Raw genomic sequence first — 26,507 nt, 5'->3', positions numbered from 1 at the left:
GAAAACGGTTTTCTTGCACAAAAGAAAAATAAAATTTTGAAAACCGAGCCGGTTTGTTATATTTATAGTAATAAACTTTTTCCCGAAATAATACTTGATCGGGTCATGAACTGCTTTGAGTATGGGGTGGAACAATTTCAACCGAACAACATTCTCTACTATTCTCGTATCACGAATTGTTTCGAGTGTGGGCTTGAACAATTTCGAATCAAACACAAACCCAGAAATAATTTTCTTACTTTTAGTAGGAAAGTAATTCTCTTTCTCTTATAGAAGCCAGTAGAATTGTTATTCTCGGAAAATGGAATTTATACTTATAAATAAATTTTGTCTATTTTTTGGTAGAATAACAATATCTCAAAATTGTATATAATTTATTGTGTTTTAACCCTACTGGTGCCATCTATTTATTGCCTATTTAATGTGAAACCCTAGTTGAATTAGTATAATGTATTTAATGCCTATTTAATAGAAAAACAATCCCTTAGTTGAATTAGGAGAGAGAGGGGCTAATAGGGTGTGTTTTCCCTCATATGTATTATGATGGGAAATCGGGCCCCTCCTGTATTTGGTCCAATTATACGTGCTTCGTGGACTTTTAACCCAACATTTTATAATTTAATCCAGCCTAGTACATGTTTTTCTATTTCTCAAAATAGACATTATTTTTTAAATTAATTTAAATAAAAACCTTTCCTAATTAAATAATTTTCTCAACCTAATTCTAATTCTATTAAAATCATGACAACTTTACCGTAAAAGAATCTATGAGAAAATATATTTAATTTCTACATTCAACAGAATTCATAACGACCAATTAATTTAATTCAATTTTTGAATTTCAATTATTTAATTAAATAATAATTGAAAAATTAATTCTCAAGTCATTTCCATACTAAGTGGTAAACCAGTTTCATTTCCAAGATTATGAACGCCACAAGTGAATAAATATGATGTATTGTCAGTCTAGTAAGTCACATCTATGTCTATATCTTCTGGGAGTCATCCACTCTGATGGCCAAGACAAAGCATCTTCCTAATTGGACTTGATAGACAACAAATTAGTCTTTCAATCTATAACACTCCTTACTCGACCCGATCGCTGGATCCGAATAATGGAATGTCACATTCATTGCAAAAGCAACCCACATCAAATAAATTCAAACTTAAATACAATTTATATAATTACAAATCTCAAATCATACATACATAGTAAATTGAGATCATTAATGACGTAATTAACAAAATCTAGACATGAAATGGGATTAGATTGTAAAATTTCAATGTTTTAAAGTTAGTATCAAAAGTTCATAGTTATTAAAAATCGATACCAATTTACGAATATGTTTTCTTTGCAAATCAATGTATCAATATTTATCAACTAGTATCAATATTTTATGAAAAATTATTGATACTCATATAAACATCGATACCATTTTGGCATTATGTTTGTTTTAAAACTATTCGTATAGTCAAGTATGGATACCAAATGCCAAAATATCGATACTTGAGCTTAGAAATGGTAAAATCCTATCTTTAAAATACCATCAAGATAATGTCAATTTGACCAGTTCCATCAACCACATATATAAACACTTATACACATAACATTCAAATACCATCAAGATACAAAATGACCATATTAACCAAAAGACTTCCTAAGTACATGCCAATACAAAAATTTAAAACATCACCAACACTTGAGTTCGGGATTGCCCTCTGGATGTTGCGTCAACGATCAAATTGTAAAGTACCTAACCTACAACCGAAAAGTAAAATCATACGCTAAGTATAACTTAGTGGTATTTCTATAATCCAAATGTTAAACAAATCACAGATCATTTTAAACACATAAACTACATGTAAATGTTAATATGCAATTAACACGCCATTAATGCAAATTCACATTTATTCTATGTTCAATCTAACATAGATTGACAATATATTTACATGACAATCCAATTCACATATCATTTGATACCTCAATTCCTAAATCCATAATTTCAATAAACATTTCCATTAAGGTTCCAACTCATTTCACAATTGAATAACCCATTTCACATTTTAGTTTTGTTTCTATTCTTTTTGCCATTTCAATAACAACAATTACATTTCATATAGTTTCTTTCTTATCATATGGATTTTGAGAACTTATTCAATATCACCATTTCAATCATAACCTTTCATTTTTTATCTTTTAACTCCCTAGTAACACACCTCGGACTCAGACAGATACACAGATCCAACTAACACACCAATTTGGCACCTAGTGCCTCATCGGATAAATCTAAAGCAATTAGTTGCGCCCAGTGTTATAATTAAGTTGACACCTAGTTTCTCATCGGTTAAACCGAAACAAATTGGCACCCAGTGCCTTATCGACTCATGGTCGAAGTAACCCTGAACTCTTTTTATCCTATGGCATGCCAACTATATTTGACTCTGCCCGAACAGTTAATAAGTATTCAATTCATTTTTCAATATCATTAAATAACTCAATTCACATCAATTTTATCATGAACTCATTCATTCAAACATATGGCAGCATCAAATATCTCATTTTGTATTCAATTTTCATTTTTATATAAATATATGCATGTTTTTCACATATAATAAATTTAGTCCCTATAATCATCAATCAATTCAAATCATCTCATTAAACAAGGAACCTCACCTTACATTCTTACCATGCATAACCAAATCAAAATACAGCAATTACAAGTTAGTTCGGATTATAGAAACACAAACCGTAAACTTCAAGCTATTCGTCGACAACTGTCTTTTCCTTTCTTTTTTTGAGGAATCCGGGTCGACATTAGCTATGAATTAAAAACAACACATAAAATCATCAATGTACAACCATTTTCACATTCAATTTCTAAATTATACAACTTTTGCATATTATTCAATTTAGTCCCTAAAACTAAAACCTAGACTAACATAACTTTCACTTTTAATCTCCAATTTTTATATCGTTTTCACTCTAGGCCTAATTTAACTTCTTATTTCAAATTTCTACCACTAAGGGTCTGTTTGATTGACGGAATTGATTTTTCGGAAAATCATTTCCAACTTTTCCAGCGTTTGATTGGCGGAAAACATTTTCCATTTGGAAAATGAACTCCAAAACAAGAGAAAATGGGTTACATTTTAAGGAAAATGTCTTACCCTTTCAATTTCCGTAAGACATTTTCCGTGCTCTCCTCTCTATCCCCTCCTTCATTCCTTCCTTCATTTTAGGAGAAAATTGCTTCATTTATCGATTTTCCAAGAACTTGTTTTTTAATTATTCAATACTTGTTTTTTAACACAATTACAAATAATTTATTTGATATTAGTTTTTTCAATTTATAACGATTAATATTGTAGCTTAATAATTGAGTATTATTATAAATAAATCATTGCAATATATGTAAAAATAATTTAAAATATAAAATTTATTAATATATATTAATATATGTAAAATAACTTTTAGGAAAATATTTTCAGAAATCATAAAACAAAGAAAATATTTTCTAGTAAATCATTTTACAGAAAAGTAAAATATTTTCCAGAAATCATTTTACGGAAAACATTTTACTGGCAATCAAACAGACCCTAAATTCAAAATTTATGCATTATCGTCCCTAATGCACAAAATCATCAATTGACTTTACAATTTAGTCATTTTTCAATTCTAAACTCAAACTCCAAATATTCAACAATGGTCACATCCTACATCTTTAACAATTCCAAAAATTATGACATGGGTCAGCTAGTCTGGAGTAATGAAATTCTGAAACCATAAAAAATACAAGAAAATGATTAAATTGAACTAACCAAATTGAAGCTTGAAAGTTAAGAACCCTAGCCCTGCGTTGAGCTCTTCTCCTTATTTATATTCGGTTTTTGCAAATAATATGGATGAAAATGTTTTTTTTTTTCACTAAATATATTTTATTCTAATGGTTTACTTTTAATTATTAACTTATTATAATTTTATCTAATTTTTTGACATACACATACATATATACTATCATTAACCGTCCACTATATAACTTAGTGTATTAATTGCTATTTTAACCCCTTTATTTAAGTTCTACTTATAATTCCTTAATGAATTGCACTTTGTTACCGCTTATGCAATTTAGTCCCTATACTTAAATTGAGCACTAATTAGACACAATTTCCTAACTGAAATTCAATTCACGTCTAATATGACTCCGTAAATATTTAATAAAAATATTTACGATTCCGGTTTACGAAAATAAGGTTCCAAAATCACACATTCTGACACCACTAACTTTCGGGTCGTTATACAATCGATTTGCTCATTTTTTATTAAACTAAGGACATGTTTAGGTTCGTCTACTAATATAAGTTGTCTTTTCATATTATGATCCGACCATGTAATATCGCTTAGTATTAGTTAAAGATTAGACAACCAGTAAGCTAATATTTGCTTTGCATGCAAAAACCATTGAAGATAATATACAAAATATATTAATGTAATTCATGAATAATTTTATTAACCAATTTGTTTGAAAAAAATTACAAGTGTAAATAGACGAAAATACTACACATAGGGAACTAGATCCAATAACAAGGACATGTGTTCACTGTAGATAGTTATACAAATGATCTATTTCTCTTAGTCATCATTTTCATTCATTACATAATATCGGTTCTATATGCAATTTGTTTTGGGTTATCTAGAGATAGTGGAGAGACCGGTTGAACATATATAATTAGGGCTCAAATAATTTGCAATTAAGTTCTGGCTTTTTGCCTATTAATTAAAGCATTACTTAATCATGGAGTTTTTCCACTAAAATACCATTGATTGAACTCTCCCTTATTATATATCTTTACCAGATCAACTTAATAAGTGCTTATCCAATGACTTTGTCATATGTGTGTTACCCACATAGAATAGCCTTAATCTATTTGGGTTAAATCAATTCACCAATATAATCTTATTTTATCTCACGATAACCATTACATCTTCCTCCATGAAAAATTCAATTAATAACAAATAATAATTAAATCATTTGTCTAGTGGTCATGTTACTTTTTCATCTTTCATGTAATGCTAATGAAAGTAAATCATTTACCCTCTATTAGGCTATGAATTCCAGTATTGTAAATGAAGCTAAGTCATGCAGAAGTTGTATACTCAATGTGCTAGTTTTTTGCTCTTTAGTTATTTGAACTTAGGCTTTTAATACATCAAAGTATACGAGTCATGCATATATACTCAGTTCGAGATTGACGTAAGTCACACTATGGACGTCATAAGTGAATTAATCTATAAACAAGTTTAGAGAGAGTTTAGAGTTTAGAGAGTTTAGAGAGCTCTCTTATATAGGGAGAGTTTAGAGAGCTCAATTATGATTAAACTTAATCACTTTAATATTAAATTAAGTTTAATGTTAAACTATTAAAATAATATTATTTTTGGAATAATTAATCTAGAATAAAATTCTCTGGTAGAGTCCTAATAGGAATGTAACTCTTCCACTGCTGAACCACCGATAACCAACCGCCACTGGCCACTAGGATACCACCATCACATCCACTGGCACCATCGTGTCCGCTAATACAGGTACGACATCCTTACGACACCCCGAGCTAGTTCGACTGTTGTCGGTCCAGTCCGGGTCAATGACGACCCGATCGGTTCGATCTAGCCATTGATTAAACCAGGCCCGATTCGACCAGTTTTTGGGTCTTGGTCTCGATTTTGGGCTCCCGAGCGTAATTTACAATCTTAGGTCAAATTTGTAAGTTCAGTTACCCATTGGGCAAATTGTCTGACTTGGAAATTAACTTCCAAAAATATCATATTAATTTTAATTGATTTGATTAATTTAATTTAATTTTACTTGATCAAAATTAAGTTTTCCAAAAATCACCTAGATTTTCCAAATTAATTTTTCAAGAAAATTATTTAACCAAATTCTCTAGTTGAATAATTCTTACGACCACCTAATTTAATTCCACATCAAATAAATCGACTCAATTAAATTATTCCCAAAATCATAAAATTTTCTTCTGATTCAAATGCAGCCCGGTCGAGCTTTTGCTGAGTTAGCAGAGGGACCAATCAAACATATACAATTAGGCTCTAGTGACTACAATTATATCCGAAAGTATCGTTCCAATAGTTCACAATTACTTAATCATGGAGTTAGTCCACAAGATGTATCATGATTGAAAACTCCTTATTGTATACTCTTTACGAAAGCAATTCATCCAATTGCTTTATCCAATGACCTCGTTATGTGTGTGTTACCCTCATATGATATCCTTAATTCCTTTGAGTTAAATCCATTCACTCAATACAATACTATTTTATCTCATTGTCACTATTGTGTCTTCTTAATGATTAATATGATCACTATCAATAAATGACTGTGATAAATTACTCGTTCGAGAACAAGCAACCCGTGGTCACGTTCCATATTTATCAATCCAGACAATGTCAATGAGAGGATATCATTAACTCTTTAATTGAGCTGTGAATTCCACTATTACTAATAAAGTCATATCATACACAACTCATGTATCTAACATAACAGCTATTGGCTCGATCATCTTTACAGCATAAGCCTCCACTTATATCAAAGCACATGAGTTGCATATGCATGGTCAGTGACTAACTCAAGATTTAGGTAAATCACACCATTAACGTCACAAGTGAATTAATTCACAAACGGATTTAGAATTAATTCATCTTGGGTCCAGTCCAATGTATCATTCTACCAATGAATACATCTATGTCTCTACTCATGGAGTCAACTACTTTGATAGCCAAGATTAGCCATCTCCCCAATTGGAATTGTAGATGACATAATAATCCTTCTTAGTATTTGAATCAAATGCTCACTTTGATTCTTTTATGGGATTACAGACTCATTTAGATTATCTACTGAAGTAAGTTATTTTTCTCGCCATGTAAATGTTCTTACAATGCCACTTATCTTAGACAATCAATAAGCTAATATTTGCTTGTCACAATTTTTCTATGCAAAAAAAATATTAAAGACATAAATACAAAAGACATAACAGTAAAATGTGAATTTAACTCTTATTTATTTATTCATTGTTCAAATAAATAGAAAACAATTACATGTTTACTACAATATAGGCACATTTCCCAACACTGTCTTTTAGGGGTAAACCACTCTAATACCCAAGATAAGGTATTTTCTCAGTTGGACTTGATAAATGACATAATAGTCATTTAACAAATTTGCTCAATTTCGATTCATCAGACTAAGAACCTTTTAGATTACCTACTAATACAGGTTGTCTTCTTGCATTACAATCCAACCATGTTATTCAACTTAGCATTAGTTAAACATTAGGTAATCAGTAAGCTAATACGTGCTTACATATTTCTTTGCATGCAAAAATCGTTGAGGACAAATACAAATGATATTAATGTGAATAATGAAATTTTATCTAAATCAACGTGTTCAAAAAATTACATATACAAATGATGAATAAACTACACTTAGGGCACTAGATCTTAATAATCTCCCACTTGCCTTAGTGGAGTGGATGAGTCATATTTCACATTTTCATATCATCTACATGTTTCTCAAAACTCCTAACTACCAAAGTCTCAGTAAACAGATCTGCAAGGTTGTACTCAAATGTGATTTTGACTACATCTACTATTCCGTTAGCCATCGCCTCTCAAATAATGTGATATTTTCGATCAATGTGTTTTGTCCATTTATGATTTCATGTTTCCTTAGTACTAGCTAGTGTCACACTATTATCGCAATACAATGTAATAACTTTATCCATATTGAGAATGACTTCGAGATTAGTAAAGAACAATTGAAGTCAAAATACTTTTGTTTCCTTAAAAATAGCCACATATTCAGCCTCCATACTGGACTCAACAGTACAACTCTGCTTGACACTTCTCCACACTATGGGCCCGCAGCTTAGGAAAAAAGACACAGCTCGAAGCCAATTTTCTCAAATCCTAAATTTTTCGTTCTAATAAGTGGTATTATTCAGGGACATGGTATAGTGGAAAATGGAAGAGAATTTAAATATAAGCATTATAGATTAAGTCTTAAAGAATTATTTTAATTTTTAGAAGAGGAAATTTGAGAGAATAATTGCAAATATGAGATCTTAGTATAAAAAGACTAAATTGAAAATCAAAAAGTTATGGAAAAAAGTGTAATTTGCTAAAATTAAGGGAAATAAAAGTTTATAATGATTGTGGAGCATACGAATGACATAGATTGAATATAAATTTGATGGAAGTCACTTCAAAGACTAAATTGGAAAAAAAATAAAAGTATAAGGACCTATAGTGCTAATTTCCCAACAATGAAGAATAAGTTGAAAAGCCTTTGATTAAGTATTATATGAAAATAGTATATGAGTGCAATAAAAGGATTTTGGGACTGAATTGGATGAAAATAAGAGTTCAATGACTAAATTGCAAATTTTTCATTTTATCGAAAAAGGTCCTAAATGCAAATTCATGCATGGATAATTAATAATTATAGTTTAAAAGTATAAATTAAAGGAATTTTGAAGGGTAAAGTGTCATGCATGAAATAAAGAATAGTGATGAGATAAAAAGAGGCTAAAGGCGAACTTTACCACATAAAGGGGCATTTTGGTCATTTTACATGGAATCTATGTTAAGAATATTATATTATGAGATATTTATATATGGGATAAATTGTGAGCCAATGGATTGAATAAAATGGTTAGATGAAATATGGACCACATTAGACCTGTTAATGAGTCGGGCTATCTATCTAGGCCTGAAGGCCCGCCCGAAATTAGGGAGGGTTTAGATAAAAATATTAGGCTTGAAAAAAGGGCTTGGGAAAAAATAGGCCCGTTTAAAATATGAGTCGGGATCGTGCTTGAATATTCCCGGCCCGACCCATTTTTAAGTTTTTAATATTTTATATTATGTTAGTTTTATATATTATGTAATTTACAACACATAAAAATTAAATCTATAGTAATATATAATACTATTATAATGTAAACATTAAAAAAAATGTTAAGATTAGTATATATATAAAATTTTAATAAATAAAAATTATATAAAGTTATTAAATATTAAATTAAAATAATATAAATATATTTTTTAATTTTTTTAAAAATAATACGAGTGAGTCTAAATTGGATTTGGGTTAGCCATTTGCATATATAGACGAGCTTTGGCAAAATTTTAGGCCCGTATTTTGGATCAGGTCAAACTTGAGCAAGCATAAAGTGTGTTAATATTATATTTAACCCCGCCTAGCCCATGAACACCTCTAGACCACACATGGGATGATTTTTTTTAAAAGCTTTGACTTGTTTACTTGAATAAAAGAGAGAAAAGATGACATTTCATCATCTTCTACCCCTACATGGCTGACTGCCTCAACTAGAGCAGAAAAATTTCCCTTTTCCATTCTCTCTTCATTTCTCATCAAATCTAACCAAAACCTCACGTTCAAACTTAGATTTCTCACTAAAATCAAGTAGAAAATCAACTTCTAAGCTTATTTCCATCTTTCATCTCATGCTTCAAAACTTAGGGTTTATAATTTTAGTGAGAGAAAGCACAAAAAAGAGAGAGTAAGAAAGTGGATTTCTATCATCTTCATCTTTTATATTTGGAATTATTTGAAAGAATATATATATATATATATATATATATTACTGTTTTGCTTATGTTGTTGGTGTTGAGAAATGTTGGAGGATGGAAAAGATGATTTTGAATGGATTGTTGGGTGGAATAAAGTGTTGGAATTGCATGAGCTATCATTAAAAGGTAAGAATCACGGATTTTGTTATGAAAAATTGTTATAATGGTGGAATAAATATAGTTATTGACCATGAACAATTAAAATGAGATTATGAGTAAATATACAAAATTTGGTAATCTGATGGAAATATGTGAAATTTGGCTTAGTTGGTAGAGAATTAACATGAAATATGATGCGATTTCTTAGTATGGAAAAATGGAATTAGAGTGCTATAATAAACTAAAATGGCAATTTGATACAAAGAAATGGCAAACATGTGTTGGGACATTAAGTTGGTACAAAGGGCAAACAAAATACTTTTTCAACATTAAATTTTGTTATTTCAAAATTATGATGAATTTAAAACTACAATATTTTTCAATAATTGTATACATCAAACATAGTGTTGAATTTATTGAAAGAGTAAGGGAAATCCCATCATGTTTGATTCTTGAGAAAATTTTTCAACCATTGGGCGGAGAGTTTTGGGTATCTTTTCAACCCATTTTTGTAGTCTACAAAGTTGAAGCCGAATCTTACGGTATAACCACTTGCCCATTCGAAGTTATCCAATAGTGACCATGCAAAGTACCCTTTCACATTCACACCATCCCTAACCATCAACACAAATTTTCATATTAATTAATTATATTTTACTATATAAAAATATAGACTTTTATGAAGAAAAAAACAATTCATATAGCCCTAATAATTCCTTTTATTTTAAGAAAAAATAAATATAAATTGATGTTGTTATTTTTATAATTAAATTTAAATAAAAATATTTTTATTATTAACATATTAATTCAAATTGATGAGAAAATGGGATATTTAATCTTTTAATACCATATTTATACTTACTTTAGTATTTCAAATTTCATTTCATTTAATATTTGACTCTAATAATATTGATTTTTTGATGATATGACATATTAACTAAAGTATTTTGACCCTTCAGTAAAATCTTATTTATGTTTATCAGATAAACTATTTATTGTTAACCAAAATAAATTTTAAAAATTACTTATGGGAAACCAAAACTGTGTTTCTTCTTTCTATTATTTTCTTTTGTAAAAGGAAATAAAAACTAAAATTTTCAAATTTATTTATATTTTATATTGGGTTAATGTAATTTTTTTACCTTAAATTTGATAATTAAACCTATTTTAGTATCTATTTTTAAAAAAATTGTCAAATCTCATGAAACCAATATCGAAGTTAGTTTAAAATTTTTCTTTCCTTCTTTCCATAATCTTCGTTTGCATGCATCAATTCTGGTTTTTTTGAATTTTTTTTAAAAAAAAGAGAGGATAAATTATTTATTCGAAAAGCTGAGAAAGCTGATGAAATCCCGAAAACAAGAAAACAAAAGAAAATGTCGCCAACAACTTCCAAAATCTGTCAGGTTTCAAGGTAAAAAGCGAACCTCTCTTTTTTTTTCACTGTTCAATCTTGGGAAAGGCTTTGCATGTTGGCTTTGAAAGTTTTGGTAAAAAACCTTTCAGTTCTTCCAAAAAACGAATGAGCAGATCAATTATTATTAATTTCAAAAGTCAACAGTTAAGAATAATTAATTAAATGTTAATTTTTTTATCAATTTTATGTAAATTTGATTGGTATAATAATAATTTTAATTTTTATAATTTAACCATTTTTCTAATTTGGTCATGATTTTATAAAAATATTGCTGGTTAGATTTGTTTAATCATGATCAAATTGATAGAATATTTAAATTATGAGGACTAAATTTATTATTATACTAATTAAAGTTATGTACATTAATCTTATGATTAATTGTTCTTAATTGCTCAGTTTTAAAATTAACAGTGACTAAATTGCTTTAATTTTTTGAGAGAAACTAATTTACTCAATTTTGAAATTAAGAGAAATTGAAAAGATGTTTTTCAGGAAGGTTTTGATTTTTTTTTTTTTGATTATGTAAGTTTTGAAAGTTTTGAATTTCTAATCCTCGGCCATTGTTGACAGGAAACATACGAAAAAGGAAAGTTGAGATTTATAATTGTTTTTGAATTTTTTAAATGAAATTAGATAAAGTCTTGCATAAATGATAAGACAAAAAGGTGATATAAATTAATTTAGATGATGTGGAAGGAATAAAATTTAAGATGAAAATGATAGAATGTGTAAATATTAGAGGGTTAAATTTGTTATTAGATTAATAAAAAAGGTCATGTCATCTTTCAATCACTCATCTAATGGAAAGTACGGGAGAATGACTAAAATATTTAATTTCAAAAGTTTAATGATTAAATCGAATAAATTTAATAGTTTAGCTACTGTTTTTGTACTTTAGCCAAAAAAATTAATGATGTTAAATACCAAGATGAAAGTAGAAGGATGATACTAAAACTGAACCTAAAGTATAAGAGGCGTAGATTATTCCAGAAAGAGGAAGACACATACTTGATTGCAGTTTGAAGAGAAGAAAGATGTCGACGGTGGTACTCGATCCTTCCTTTGTCATTAAGGGCTTCCTTTGATGGAAATGAGGCATTCTCAGTATCACCAACCCCTACATTTCATTCATCTTTATTTTTCATTTACCTTTTATGTATGATACAAAGTGAACGAAGGAGATGTAGGTACCGTTCTCAGTGATATAAATTAAGGGATTGCCATACTTTTCCTTTGTGTAAAGTAGAAGATCACGAATGCCTCTTGGGTACATATAGATCCATTTTGTACCTGTCTGCAACATTTGAAATTGAAATAGATTTAACACATGGTGGATGTGCCATAAAAAAGAAGAAAGTTGCACAAGTTCTCACCATAGGACCAATTGGAATACCATTGTGGTAAGCTGCCATATTAAGAAAAGAAAATATGGTTTGATTAGTAAATGAGTTAGGCATAGATATAGTTAGCATATTGAAGCGATGACTGACATGAAAGACTAGTACGAGCATCTGTCAAGTAGCTTGGCTTCCCAACATTAGGTTTAGGAGCATAAGCTGCATAAATTGCAGTATAGTAGTTTAATCCCAGGAAATCAAATGAGCCTTTAAGAATCTTAGATTGCATTTTGTTGAATTTAGGCAAACGATTTCCAAGTAGAGATCGCATGGTGTGTGGATAATTTCCAATGGTTATCGGCTTCATAAACCTGCAAAACATATTCCTCCATCAACATCAATGAAAACGAAATTCTACAATGATTAACAAGTAAAACTGACCATCCAAACATAAAGTCCAAGGCTCTTGAAGCAGCATTTTGCTGGTGCTTTGCATTTGAAACTGGAACGAACCAGTATGAAACTAATGTCATCCCAATCACACCCTTCTGACTTGCCTGTTAAAATTTCCATTTTTACTAATCTACAATTATTATTAATATTAACACACAAATATATTAACCTCAATAAATAAGAGGTTTAAACTTGATTGAATTTTTTAAAATATTAATTTCTTTTATTTTATATATTAATATTAATATTAGAGTGTAAATATTAAAAAATATGTTATGTTTAATATATATAATTTCTAAATATTAAATAAAAACAATATTTTTATATAATATTCTTGGATTTGGGTTAAATACGGACAGATTTAAATAAAATTTAATACTCATAGTTGAGATTGAGTGGTCCGGTTAAAAACGGATTTTAACTCATCAACACTTTTAGATATGTGTTGAAGTATATATTGGTAATGGAAGTTCCATGACCTGATATTTTTGGCGATAGAGTTTTACAGAAACAGCATGAGCAAGAAGTAGATGGTGAGCCACCAAATAAGGTTCAACCGCGGAGTCACCACCGGTGCAGTTCAGGTTTTGCCAATCCGAACAACGACCTGGTGCTAGAAATCCAGCTACGTATCCACCGTAAGTATAGCTCCATGGCTCATTCAATGTCATCCAATGATTTACTCTATCGCCAAATTCCTTGAAGCAAACCTCAGCATAATCTCGAAAGTCATCCCTAACATAAAAGAAGAAGGTCGATTTGCTTATGAATGAATACATTCACTTTAATTTATCCCTAATATGGTAATCCTATTGGACTTAGGGGAGACAAAGATATGCAGGTCAACAGTAGCAACACCAGTTAAGATCCTGAGATTTGTTGAGAGTAAAAAGTGTGGTTAATAAGGATGTTATGCAGAGAGATTTGCTGTAAGGGCAAATGTATTGTCAAGGGAATGAAGCTCCATTGGACCCAACACACAATGTACCATGATATTAAATTGAAAAAAAGTAACTTAAGCTTATGTTGTGGATTCTAGGTTACAGTAGCACACAACTAGAACGGCTAGAAAGGTGCTTATAGCTCCGGATTGAGTTAGTATTTGGCGTCACTCTTGATAAATTACTAAAAACATATTCCTAAAAAACAAAAAAAATATTAATGTATTTTTCTTTTTTTATATAAAATTTAAAATAAATATTTGAATCTAAAACACTATAATTTTTAATATCTTAATTTTATCATTTCAACCAAAACTCTATTTGTATTGTATATTTTTATAAATATATTTATTGTATAATTTTTTACGTAAATTATGAATGTGTTATAATCTAGTTTATTATTAGTTGGTTGTTAGTTACATTGAAAAATTTGTTACATTAACGACTATACCCACATAATTAATGATTTTTAATGTAATATTGAATATTAATGGAGATAAAATGCTACTGTAAGTGCTAATTACTTACACGATACGAGGGCTTAAGAAACCACCATATTCATCTTCTAAGGCTTGAGGAAGATCCCAATGGAAGAGAGTCACAAATGGTTGTATACCTGAATACTTTCATAATAAAAATCATTTTGTAATTCCAATTAATAATAACCTTTTGCAATAAAATAAAATAATCTTGTTGATACAAAGGACCAATAAAAGAGGAGTCAAGAAAGAGAGAGTAGTGGATATTTAGAACGATTCATTTTATAGGGCGAAAAGCCAGTAATGGAAGAGACGAGGAGGAGAAAACCCTTTTGATGGTTCTAAAGTAGAAGAGAGGAAGAACCCTCAAAATGATACCTCTAAATCCCAAGAAGGATATATATCTATATTTGGTCACAATGTAGGTTCCACCAAAGATCCTTATATATACCTTTATTGAGATTAGATCGTAAGAGGGGTCTCATTTTAAGCGTTGTTTTTCTTTTCTACTTTACAACCACCAAAAGCTTATCTCCATATTTTCTTCTCCTAATCTCCTTTGTTGACTATTCTCTGTTGTAAGCCATTCTAAACCCCACTATCTTCTCCTCCATTGATTCCTCATATCAACAAATCACAATTAAAATACAAAATTGATCGATTCAAACCATTAGCTAGGAGCTCATTTATGAGATTGCTATAATAGTTGATTCCTTCATCGTTTACACCCCCACTTAATTTTCCATCTGCAACAACAAATATACCACATTTAATAGCCTTTTAAAGACTTAACACAACTAATTTCCAATATGAACCAACCTAAATCAACTTATTAAGGTTTAGGGTTTAATTAAATATTAGTATGGTTTATATCAACCAGTGGTACTGTTTCAAGTTTATATTAATAAAAAATTTATACTATAAATATATCAAAAACATTTTAAAATATCAATAAATTTAAAATGATGCGATATCAGAATTAATGATGGTCATGGAACAGGGTGAGGGTGAAAGTTACTAGATCCACTCCCACTCTATAATTGGCATGATCTGCTCCATCGCCCACTCTGTTCCACTATGGATGTATAATATTGAAAATTACTACTACTTTCATAAATGTTGGATACATTTATCCCAACCCCTACCCCATTCCCCTTTAATTTATTTTTTTGCTTCTTAACTTAATATTTTTAATCTTTTTAAAGGCAAGTAATATTTAAACATGATTTCAAAAAAATTAAACATGAAAGATATAGGTTTTTGTAAAACACATTATTACATTATCCAAAAAAAAAAAACTACCCTATCCTACTTTACCTCACATCCACTTGCCAAAAGAAAAAAATCTACTCCATCAGAAACAGATCAATTTGAAATCCATTGAGAGGTTGGAATTTTTCATCCTTAATTAGAACACAGTTATATATATATCGATACATAAAAAATAATATTTCATTGACACGATCTGATTACCTTGTTAAAATGTAAGTAACTCGATTACCTTGTTAAAATGTAAGTAACTTATTAAAGATATGTAAAACCATAAATTTTGAAAAAGTGTTCATAAAATATATTATTTGTGAGTTTGACACTTTTTCAATTGTGGTATTTTTTTTGTTTTATTATCTAATTTAATATTTGTATTTGACAAAAGTTACATATTTTGGTACCCAAAAGTTACAATGTTAACTTTTAAGTATTTAATTCAAGTTTTAGCGTTGATTTAATTAAATTTACTATCATTAGGTTTGATTTTTCATGATGTTATTGATAGGATAAATTTAGTGTTAACTATGAATTTGGTTAATTTTTGTTTAATTTGTTAAATACAAATTGATGGATGTGATTTAATTGAGTTTTAGGGTTAATTTGATGAAACTTACTTTCATCAAATCAACCCTAATACTCAAATTAAATACTAAAAAACTAACACTGATACTTTTGTCAAATACGCGTACCACATTGGACAAAAAAATTTAACACAAATACCATATTAGAAAAAAAATTGTCAAATTCAAGTATCAAATTATATATTAAACCTGCTAGTAATTGAATTATTATCCATTTTAAATCAATCATGATTAGAGGTGTTTATGGGTCGGGTCCAAGCATGATATTAACATATTTTGTGCTTGCCCAAACCTGGTTCGACCCAAAATATGGGTCTAAAATTTTCTCCAAGCCCAATCATATTTGTAAAAGACTAACCCTAAGCCCATTTTATGCCCGCAAATATTTTTTTATTTTATTTTTAATAATTTTATATAATTTTTTATTTATTGCAATTTTTTATATAGTTATCTTACCATTATTTTAATATTTACATCAGAGTAGTATTATATATTTAGAATAAGTTTTATTTTTTTAATGTGTTATAAATTACATAATGTATATAAATAACATAATACAAAGTATTATAAACTTAAAAACGGGTCGGGTTGGGCCGGGCTTGAGCCTTAAATATTCAAGCCTGAGCCCAACTCATATTTTAAACGGGTCTAATTTTTTTACCCAAGTTTATTTTCTAGGCCCAATATTTTTGCCTAAATCTTGTCAAATTTCGAACAGGCCTTCAAACTTGGACGAGTAACCCGACCCATGAAACAAGTATAATCATAATATTGTTTCTCATTTTTCTTATAATAATTAATCTAAAAATAATTAAATCTGTGGCATTATAATTAGTTTGAACAAAGCAATTCACATGCAATTTGTTTTAGTATGATTACAAACTATGGTTGAAAAAAAAGTAGTAATTTTACATGATATTGGACGTATCCTTATTAACATGTTATAGTTTTTCCATGTGTCTTTTCTTTTATTTATTTTAATAAAAATTGTTTTGAGTTTTGTTTTTAATCATCACAATTTGTTATTACATATAATCTTATGCCACAAAACGCTCGCCCTCTCCAAAAGAAAGTTGTTAAATGATGACATCCACTTATCACTTGTCACGTTACAAAAGGATAATCTCTAAGGCCACTAAACATGTACTATGTACAATTTATGAACTAAAAACTCTCTTCTTCTTCTTCTTCTTTTTTATACTGGTGTGTATTTATTAATTAATTGATTAAATATGAGTTAATCTTTACACATGTTAATTTTAGTTCTTTTATTTAAAGACTATATAAAATTATGAAAAACAAAAAGCTATCAAAATAATAATAGTAGTCATTTAATAAAATAGTAAATTAGTCATTTTTAACCAAGTTGGTACTTGGTTAACCCGTGACATCAACTCAGTCAAGAGTTTTATTAATAGTATAGATATATATACAAATTTAATGAGAGAAAACATTTTATGTCAAAAGTTTTTATTAAAGCGTACTTAAGAATTAATATTAGTGTGGTGGTAAAGTTTTTATGGTTAACCCATTATATCTTGTTCAATTATTAGACATGTTAATTTTAGTTCTTTTATTTAAAAATTATATAAAAGTATGAAAAGACTAAAAGGTCATCAAAATAATAATTGTAGTAATTTAATAAAGGGGTATATTAGTCATTTCTTAATCGAGTTGGTACCCGATTAACCCGCAACACTAACTCGGTAAGGGCTTTATTAATAACATAGATACATAAATTTGGTGAGAGAAAACATTTCATGTTAAAAGTTATTCTTTTTGTATGTTTACTCAAGAATTAATATTGGTGTGGTGGTAAGGAGTTTGTTGATTAACCCATTAAACATGGGTTTAATCTTCCTATATGTTAATTTTAATTATTTTACTTAAAAACTATATAAAAGTATGGAAAGAATAATCATTTAATAAATGAGTATATTAATCATTACTTAACCGAGTTGGTATTCGGTTAATTTATGTCACCCACTCAATTAGAAATTTTATTAATAGTATAGATGAATTATATTTATTTAATTAAAAACAATAAATTTTTATTATTTTTATTTTATCAAATTATAATATAATTTTATTATGTTTTCTTTAAGTAGAACTTTTAAAAGATATGAATAAATTAATTAATATTAACTAAATATTATGTCTAGAATCATGTTTATATATGTTATAGATAAATATATCTTACTTGGCAAAATTCTAGACCATGAGATTGAGAATCTGTAAGCATCTAATCCCATTTCTTTCATAATCCCAATGTCTTCCTGTCATGAGTATTCACTTCAGAAACATGAGTAAATAAGAAAAAAAAGTAAAAATAAAATAAAATTACAGCCCATTATAAATTTTAACTGCATTCAAATAACTTTCTCACAACTTTTAAATTTTAGCTTCAAAGTAAAACTGATAATTATAGTTCTTAAATTGAATATTATTTTCAATAATTATATCTTAAATGATATAGTCTGAATATATTATTAAAATGGGTTTTGAATATTTATTGTTATTCAAAATTAATTCATTTAAATAATAAAATATTAAAATTTAAAATCAAACTTCATTATCTACCTAATAACGCATATATTAGAATTTATTTAAAATTTATTCAATTAAACTATAAACTTTTAGAAATACCTCAAACTCAAGTGTTTCTAAATATTATCCACCAAAATTAAATTCTATTATTAAATATCTTACACGAAACCAAAATCCTTTAATATTCGATAATTACTATAATTTTAATAATATCAATACATATTATTGACTCAACACTCATAGATGTCCAAATAACTTTTAAGAAAATGTATTATGATAAATAACTTTAAACCAAGTAAAAACCGACCACAAATTTTCTTTTTATATAAATAAGAACAAGGAAGAAAGTAGGGATTTTTTTTGTAAATTATTTAAACTATAAGATGAAAATTAACAATTTCTTTATATACGTTTTTAAAGAATTATCTTTAAATCTATCTATTCAATTTTCAAAAGAGAAATATTTTACGTTAGAAAATTTCGGCCACTTACTTAACTTTTAAATATATTCAATTTAAAATTTGAAAAATAAATTACTTTAAAACTAAATATAATTGCTTGTCTAAAAATGCACCATCAAATTTAAAATTATTTATTATATATCCTAAACAACCAACCAATATTATTCATTTTACATTACTTGATAATATCTTTAATTTTTTAGATTCCAAAATAATTTCTCCTATTATTCATAAAATTTAGATACAATTATTCTATTTATATCACGGCTAAGCAATTAGTTAATAATAACATGGGTGGCAAGGAAAGCACAAAATTTTGGATTTATAATAATGGTGTTGATGGGTTCAACTTGAGCTGGGTTTATATATGATATAAACACATTTGATATGTATCTAAATTTAGCTCGGTTTAAATTTTATAAATAAAATTTTGAAATAAATAAATATTTTTAGTGTTTATATTAGAGTATTATATATTTAATTTTTTGTGAAAAATTAGACCTTTAATTTCTTTTTATTAAATTTCAAGCAGATCGCGGAACTAAAACAAATTGGAAGGTGTAGTACAACATAGAACGTACCTTATAGCGATGGTAGGAATCAATTGCCACATCTCCATTGCTTCCATCTGCTATCTTATCTGCAATCTCCATCCGCATACAATTATTGTTACACTCCAAAAATCTCTGTTTTATTTTTATAAATATATATTTCTTTTAATATTCTAAACAATAACAAGTTCTTAAACATACGAATATATCTATGTACCTTAATTTATTTATTTTTAAAAGTTGTAATTAAATGCGGTTTGATCAAATTGAGTAAAAATCATCTTAATTCAATTTTAATTTTTTAATAGAGTTGAATAATTGTTTGAGTTAAATTTTTAAAATAAATGTTTAAAATCAAATTACAATTTTGTTGACAATATGATTAATTCCAAGTTTGAGATCATATATATTTGAAGAATCTTTTAGACCAAGATAAAGAGAAATAAAACAACTTAATTTAGTACGATAAACTTGATTTGGTCATTTATTTGTTTAAGATCTCAAAATTTATCATTTCGAATTTTTAAAAATATGTTTATAATTTAACATTTTATATAAGAATTTAAAATAATTTTTAAAATTTTAAGTTTTATAAAATTTTGAATTTTAATACATATTTTCAGAATTTGAAGTTTATTTATTTTGTAATTTTGTTTGAGAGGGTCAAATTGCTCTTTTTTTAAAGTGATAGGGAACCAATGTGTATTTACAGAAATTTTTATTCGAGTTATTCAAATTATTTGACTTATTCTAGTTGTAAAATTCAACTTGAGTTGAATAAAAAAATTACTTGTTTGAGTTTATTCATAAAACTAAAAATTTCAATAACTCAATTTAGTTAATTCAAAATTAAATTTTTAGTCAAATCGGGTTTTGCTCATCCTTAATTATAGGTGCTAATAGCTTATAATAAAAATATTTTATCATATAAAAAATTGGTAAACTATAATTATTGATCAAATAATTGTGTTGTAAAGATATAAGACAATGATATGAATTGTATTAAATAAGTAAAGTTGTGAATAAATAAATAAAAATAAAAGGTGATAGTTTTAACAGAAGGAAACAAATTGTATTAATTAGTAAAAGAAATTGAAGTGGCATTGGGAGACTCTTTTCTTCATTTCCCTTAATGATTTTTAGTTAGTGCCATAATTTTAATATAGATATATATTTTAGAGATGTCTCGTCAAAACTTTATAGGTTAACAAATTCATGTAGGAGAGATGATTAAAATAGATTATGCCTACGGCTGTTTGTAGTGGACCAAATTAAAAGTTCAAAGTAACAATAAAACTTTTGACTTATCAAAATCAATATATTTTTAAATGAATAGAAGATAATCTTAGATTCATAATAACTAGATTTTACAACTCATTTTGCTTCACACACCAGCCATTAATTATAACTAAATTTATCTTATCATTATTTTAATATTTATGCAAACAAAAAGGAAATATATTACAATAAACTGAGAAATCAAAACCTAAAATAATTATATAATTTAAAAAATTAATAATACCAATAAATTCTCATACAATAACAAAATCTACTCCACGTGATAGTACAAGTATACTATATAATAAACATTAATTAACATATACGGGTATGTGATTCTTATAAAAATTAGTATAATAATATTAAAATATAAATTTAATATTATATAATGTTGATAATATTAATGAAAGACTTTCTATTTATTAATCAATACTATACGTAAAATTTATTAATTTCAACTACTTATTAAATAAATTCAAATTAATGATGAGTAATTATATTAAAATATGATTTTTCTTTTTAAATTACCATACTATTTTAAATAAAGCTAATTTTTTTACCAAATTATCTAAAAATATTAAAATTATGTTTGCTAAAAATTTAAAACAACTGGCTCGATAGTTATGTGTTAAAATACTATTAATTTTTTTTACCATACTATTTTAAATAATTAAAATATTGCTATTGCAAATTCATCATTAGATAAATATCAAAATTCTGCAATTATATTTTATTTTTATTGATATTTGCTGTTGGTTTTTCTTTAAATATGAGTAAATTCGACACTTAATTTTTATATTATTGAATTATATTACTAAATTTTAAAGTTTTATTATTTTTTCCACCAACTTTCATTGTTGTTAATTAAATTCTATTACTCAATATTAATTTTGAATATTTGAAAACAAATTTAATGATAAAACCTCTTTCAAATATTGTATTTCAATAGTTAATAATAAGTTAATTTATAAAACATCAAAATTAATAAATTAGCTTAGAATTTTAAATTAATGAAACATATACTTGAAAAATAAAATATATATAAAGTAAGTTTTGTTTTATAAAATAATCATTTTATTAATTTTGACATTATATTGATGTTAAATATTAAGATAAAATACAAAAAAAAAGTCATTAAATTATATTCGAGTTACTTTAACTTAAAATTGAGTTTAGGGATAAAATTCAATCAAATAAATGTAAAGCTATAAATTTTAATGTAAAATTAAATCATAGTTGTAAATTTACCTTTAATTTTATAAACATAAAAATAAAAATCAATTAAAGTAAAATATAATGACAAATTTTAATTCCACGTTACGATTTTACAGTAAAAAAGATCATAATATGTTTTATTACTAATGGGAGAAAAAAAACAAAAATTTTCAAGTTGTGATTTGATTATTGAAAGGATTTGTGTAAAGAGTGTAGCTGGTGACTACCGTCGAAGTTAGGAGGGAAGAAGAAGAAGTGTGCAAAGTAGGGGTGATCCGCATCAGAAACCAACCATATGTGGGGTAGAGATTAAAATTGAATTTTACTAGCACCGGGAAATGTAAGAAAGTTTTCAAGGCAATAATAGGATTACCCGGATACTTATGACTGAAAGTATCCCATATGCTTGGATCTCTACCTCCTTCTTTAGCTGCACCTTCATACTGCTTTTTCACCACTCAAAACCAACCAATTAATATCTCCAGAATTCAAATCTTATTCCTACCAACTCACACAGATATTTACCTGGTAAGATGATGATGCTGTTCCAAAGATGAAACCAAGGGGAAAACTTGCACGACTAAGCGAACATACACCACTAACCCAGCCAAACAAAATCCAAACTAAAACTAGATGCCACCTTTGAATTCCCATTTCAATTTCCCTTCTTTCTTTTCATGCCAGCACTTGCCTTTTAAAGAGGAATGAATGGTAAAAATGCCACATCAGCTATATTGTTTTTCTCACATTTAGGAAAAGAGTTACTGTATAAAATACTTCAATTTAATATTGTGGGGTAAATTTGATTATGTAACAAATATATTCAGTTATTACTCAACACTAACTCAATCAACTTTTAAGTCTTAAATATAGTATTCATATAGATAATAATTAATTGAAAAATAAAAATAAGAAATATATTTTCATAAATGTTAAATATTAAAAGTCAATCGATAGAAGGAAATAAAGTAAAAAATAATTTGAAGGAGACACTCCTTTTCTCTTTTCCCTCTTCGGTTTTTACTTTTCCCTTTTATACAGTTTTTAGTTAGTGCCATAATTTTAAAATAGATGCATTATTTTTATCTATTTATAGAGATGTCTCGTCAAAACTTTATAGCTTCTATAATTTTCTCAATATATAATCATTATTTGCATGTAGGGACACATTTAATTACCTTTTTTATTTTATCCTAAAAATATTTTTTTATAAAATTGTTGGTAAATTTTAATTCTAAATTTGATTAAAAATAAATATATAGATTATGCTGTTTTTCTCCTATTGCAACCCATAGATAAGCTAATGATAATTAAATCATGGATAAAACTAGTGGACCGAATTAAAACTTCTCCTTTTACGACAACAGTACAAAATAACATATATAAAAGTAACTGTTTAAAATTAAAACTAACCCCAATTAATTACTTTATAAAAGTAATGACGGATATTTGACTTACGAAGTGTAATAATATCTTTAATAATAGGCTTATCATATGCAAGATTACTTAACATATACATTCTCCTATTTGATTGAAATGTAAGATTTTTTGTTTAGTTGCCTAAAACACATTTACTAAATTGTCACTGTTATAAGATCCATTCTTTTCTTCTTCTTTTTTAACATGGGTAAGTAAAAAGTAGAAACAATTTTATAAATTACTAGTTCCAATGTGACATGCATTGCACACAATTTTATAGATTTATTTTTAATTCATTAAATAATATATTTTATAAATTTTAAAATCTATATTTACTAATCAAATGAAAATTGATATTGTTATAACAAAATTCTATTACTTTTGAAAAATAATTAAAATAAAAAATGGGATCAAATAAAATAATTTTGTTATTTGAATACGAGTCAAAATTTCACCTACAAATAACTCATTACTTTAATATTTTATTACTTTTGCCATTTGAATATCGTCAAAATTTTACCTACAAATAACCGTTACTTTAATATTTTAAGGAATAAATTATTCGAGAATCATCCTAAAACTAAAGTTTTTAGACACCAATGATATAAAGCAACGTCCTTAATTTTTAAGGACATAAAATTTTATCATACCACAAAATTTTATCATACATTCAACTCTATATAATCATTACCCTAACTTAATTTTAAGCACATAAATAAACTTAGGGTTTATTGGAAAAATCAACAGTCAAATTTTCTATTTTATACTATTGGTCTATAGCTTTAATCTCTTTTCTTGTTATGATTTTCTTGATATATGATTTATACATTGTTGAAAGCATACATTGGTTTTCTTTTTTCTTATTACTTTTTGGTTTAATCAATTTCCTTTATAATAGAATTTTCTCTAAAATTTCATGTGAAGAAAAGAAGAAAACCAATATATATTGCGAAGCTTATACCTAGTTTAATCTCTCATTGTTTAGTTCTCTCATTGTTTTGAAGACATTGTAATTTACGGACTTTTAATTTTCTATTAATTCTTTCTCGATAAATTTTTTGAACTATATTTTTATTGAAATTTAATATTTGTGATCTCTTGTTCTAAAATATATTTATATAATAATCAATCAAAGGTTTATAATATGTATTTCCACCTTGAGTTTAGTTTAGCATTGCAAGAGAGTTCCAAAATTTTGGTCTGGGAAATTACAGTAAAAGACTAATAACTTTTAAAATCAATTCATATTACAATTACAAATAAAATAAATTTTTATGTACTAATAATATTTTTATAAACCACTCAATCACCGATAGTCATTCAATATGTACTAATAATATTTTTATTCATAATTTTTGTTTAAATTATCAATATGCGTTGTATATATTTTATTTTCAATCTTATATTAGTAATTGATCACATAAAAAATACAGAGTTATGGTAGGAGATACATTCATAGGAAGTGACATTATTATTGATAACAATTTCCTTGAAGATGAAGTAAACATTAGGATTGAACAACAAGATGAGATCGATGTTGATTCCATTGAAGACACTAACGGGCAACTGACTCAAAAATTTTGTGCCTGTAGTGGATCATTAGAACCATGCACAAGAACGCAATTTGATGACCTAGAAGGCATCAAGACATGTTATAAGGCATATTCGAGACAAAATGGTTTTAGTATTGAAAGAGCCATACTCAATTGTCTCGCATTGATAAATATTTAATTGAAGTAGATTACACTTGTTCTAGAGAAGGATTTCGACAAAAAAATTGTCAAAAAAGTGATGCAAAATGTATGGAACGTGTTGAAACAAGAATTGGTTGCAAAGCGGTGATGGGTTTGAAGAATGTTGAAGCCATATGGATTGTAAGTAAGTTTGTAGATAAACACAATCACGAACTTCTTACACCAAGAAGTACAAATTTTCTTCGTGGACATAAAAAAATAACAACCACCTAAAAGAATCTAATCAATACATTGAATGAAGCTGGTGTACCACCTTGAAAAATTGTATCAGTTTTAAGTCAAGAATCTGGTGGTTATTACAATAATGGTTGTACGTCTAATGATATCCAAAATTATTTAGGAAATAAAGAAAGAAGCTTTTGAAAAAGGGCATGCACAGAAGTTGTACAAGTATTTCAAAGAATATCAGACAAAAAATCCTGGTTTCATTTATGCAATTCAAGTTGATGAAAGTGGTCACATGGGGAATTGTTTTTGGGCTGATGGGAGATCAAGAATGGCATACCAATATTTTGGAGATGTTGTCACTTTTGATGCTAAATATCTTACAAATCAGTATGTATGTCTTTTGTACCATTCACTGGTGTCAACCATCATCATCAATCAAGAATGTTTAGATGTGCCTTATTAGTTAATCAAATTGTAGAATCTTATATATGGTTGCTAATCACTTGGCTTGAGGCAATGCTTGGTCATGCGCCAACTACTATTAACACTGATGATGACAATGTTGGAAAAAATCTGGTTTGAAAAAGGTTTTCTTGCATAGCGGAAAATAAAAAATTTACAAACCAACATGGTTTGTGATATTTATAGCAATAAACCCTAGGCCGAAATCGTATCTGTGTTTCAGATAGATGGATCCATGTCGTTCCCAACTTTCAACCAAACGATCTTCTCTGCTATTCTCGTACCATGAACTGCTTCGAGTGTGGGCTCGAACCAATTGAATCAAAACACATAACTAGAAATTATTTTCTCTTATGGGGTGAAAATGAAAACTCTCTCTTTAAAATAGAAACCGACAAAATTGTTATTC

General features: G+C 27.3%; 1 protein-coding gene across 3 annotated transcripts; it reads right to left on the bottom strand.

The window, feature by feature from the left end:
• Positions 1-1,520: 1,520 nt before the first annotated feature.
• Positions 1,521-22,961, bottom strand: LOC105774836 (beta-glucosidase 12). Of its 3 annotated transcripts, none has more exons than XM_052632258.1 (13): positions 22,821-22,961; positions 22,669-22,738; positions 19,833-19,891; positions 18,444-18,519; positions 15,062-15,139; positions 14,443-14,530; positions 13,453-13,708; positions 12,962-13,077; positions 12,674-12,891; positions 12,557-12,588; positions 12,375-12,477; positions 12,192-12,300; positions 1,521-1,759 (listed from the first exon to the last, which is right to left on the bottom strand). In XM_052632258.1, exons 1-13 carry the CDS (start codon positions 22,947-22,949, stop codon positions 1,732-1,734), a joined length of 1,362 nt encoding a protein of 453 aa, XP_052488218.1. In that variant the 5' UTR covers positions 22,950-22,961; the 3' UTR covers positions 1,521-1,731. The 3 variants fall into 3 exon arrangements, with proteins under 3 accessions (XP_052488218.1, XP_012452860.1, XP_052488219.1); XM_012597406.2 differs by lacking the exon at positions 1,521-1,759 and adding an exon at positions 10,086-10,380; XM_052632259.1 differs by lacking the exon at positions 1,521-1,759 and adding an exon at positions 10,086-10,380 and having other exon boundaries at positions 22,669-22,741; positions 22,821-22,942.
• Between the last annotated feature and the right edge of the window lie 3,546 nt (positions 22,962-26,507).

The sequence above is a fragment of the Gossypium raimondii genome, chromosome 6, assembly GCF_025698545.1.
Source record: "Gossypium raimondii isolate GPD5lz chromosome 6, ASM2569854v1, whole genome shotgun sequence".
NCBI classification, from domain to species: Eukaryota; Viridiplantae; Streptophyta; class Magnoliopsida; order Malvales; family Malvaceae; genus Gossypium; species Gossypium raimondii.
The sequence above is the reverse complement of the archived record's forward strand: the minus strand, read 5'-3'. Positions and strand labels throughout refer to the sequence as shown.

Excerpts from the sequence above, each read along its gene's own strand:
- LOC105774836 (XM_012597406.2), bottom strand. The coding sequence starts at position 22,949 with ATGGGAATTCAAAGGTGGCATCTAGTTTTAGTTTGGATTTTGTTTGGC. Across the intron at positions 14,531-15,061 it reads AAATGAGCTCCTAGCTAATG|GTATACAACCATTTGTGACT; the intron begins GTTTGAATCGAT and ends GAAAGTATTCAG. Across the intron at positions 12,478-12,556 it reads GTATTCCAATTGGTCCTATG|ACAGGTACAAAATGGATCTA; the intron begins GTGAGAACTTGT and ends CAAATGTTGCAG.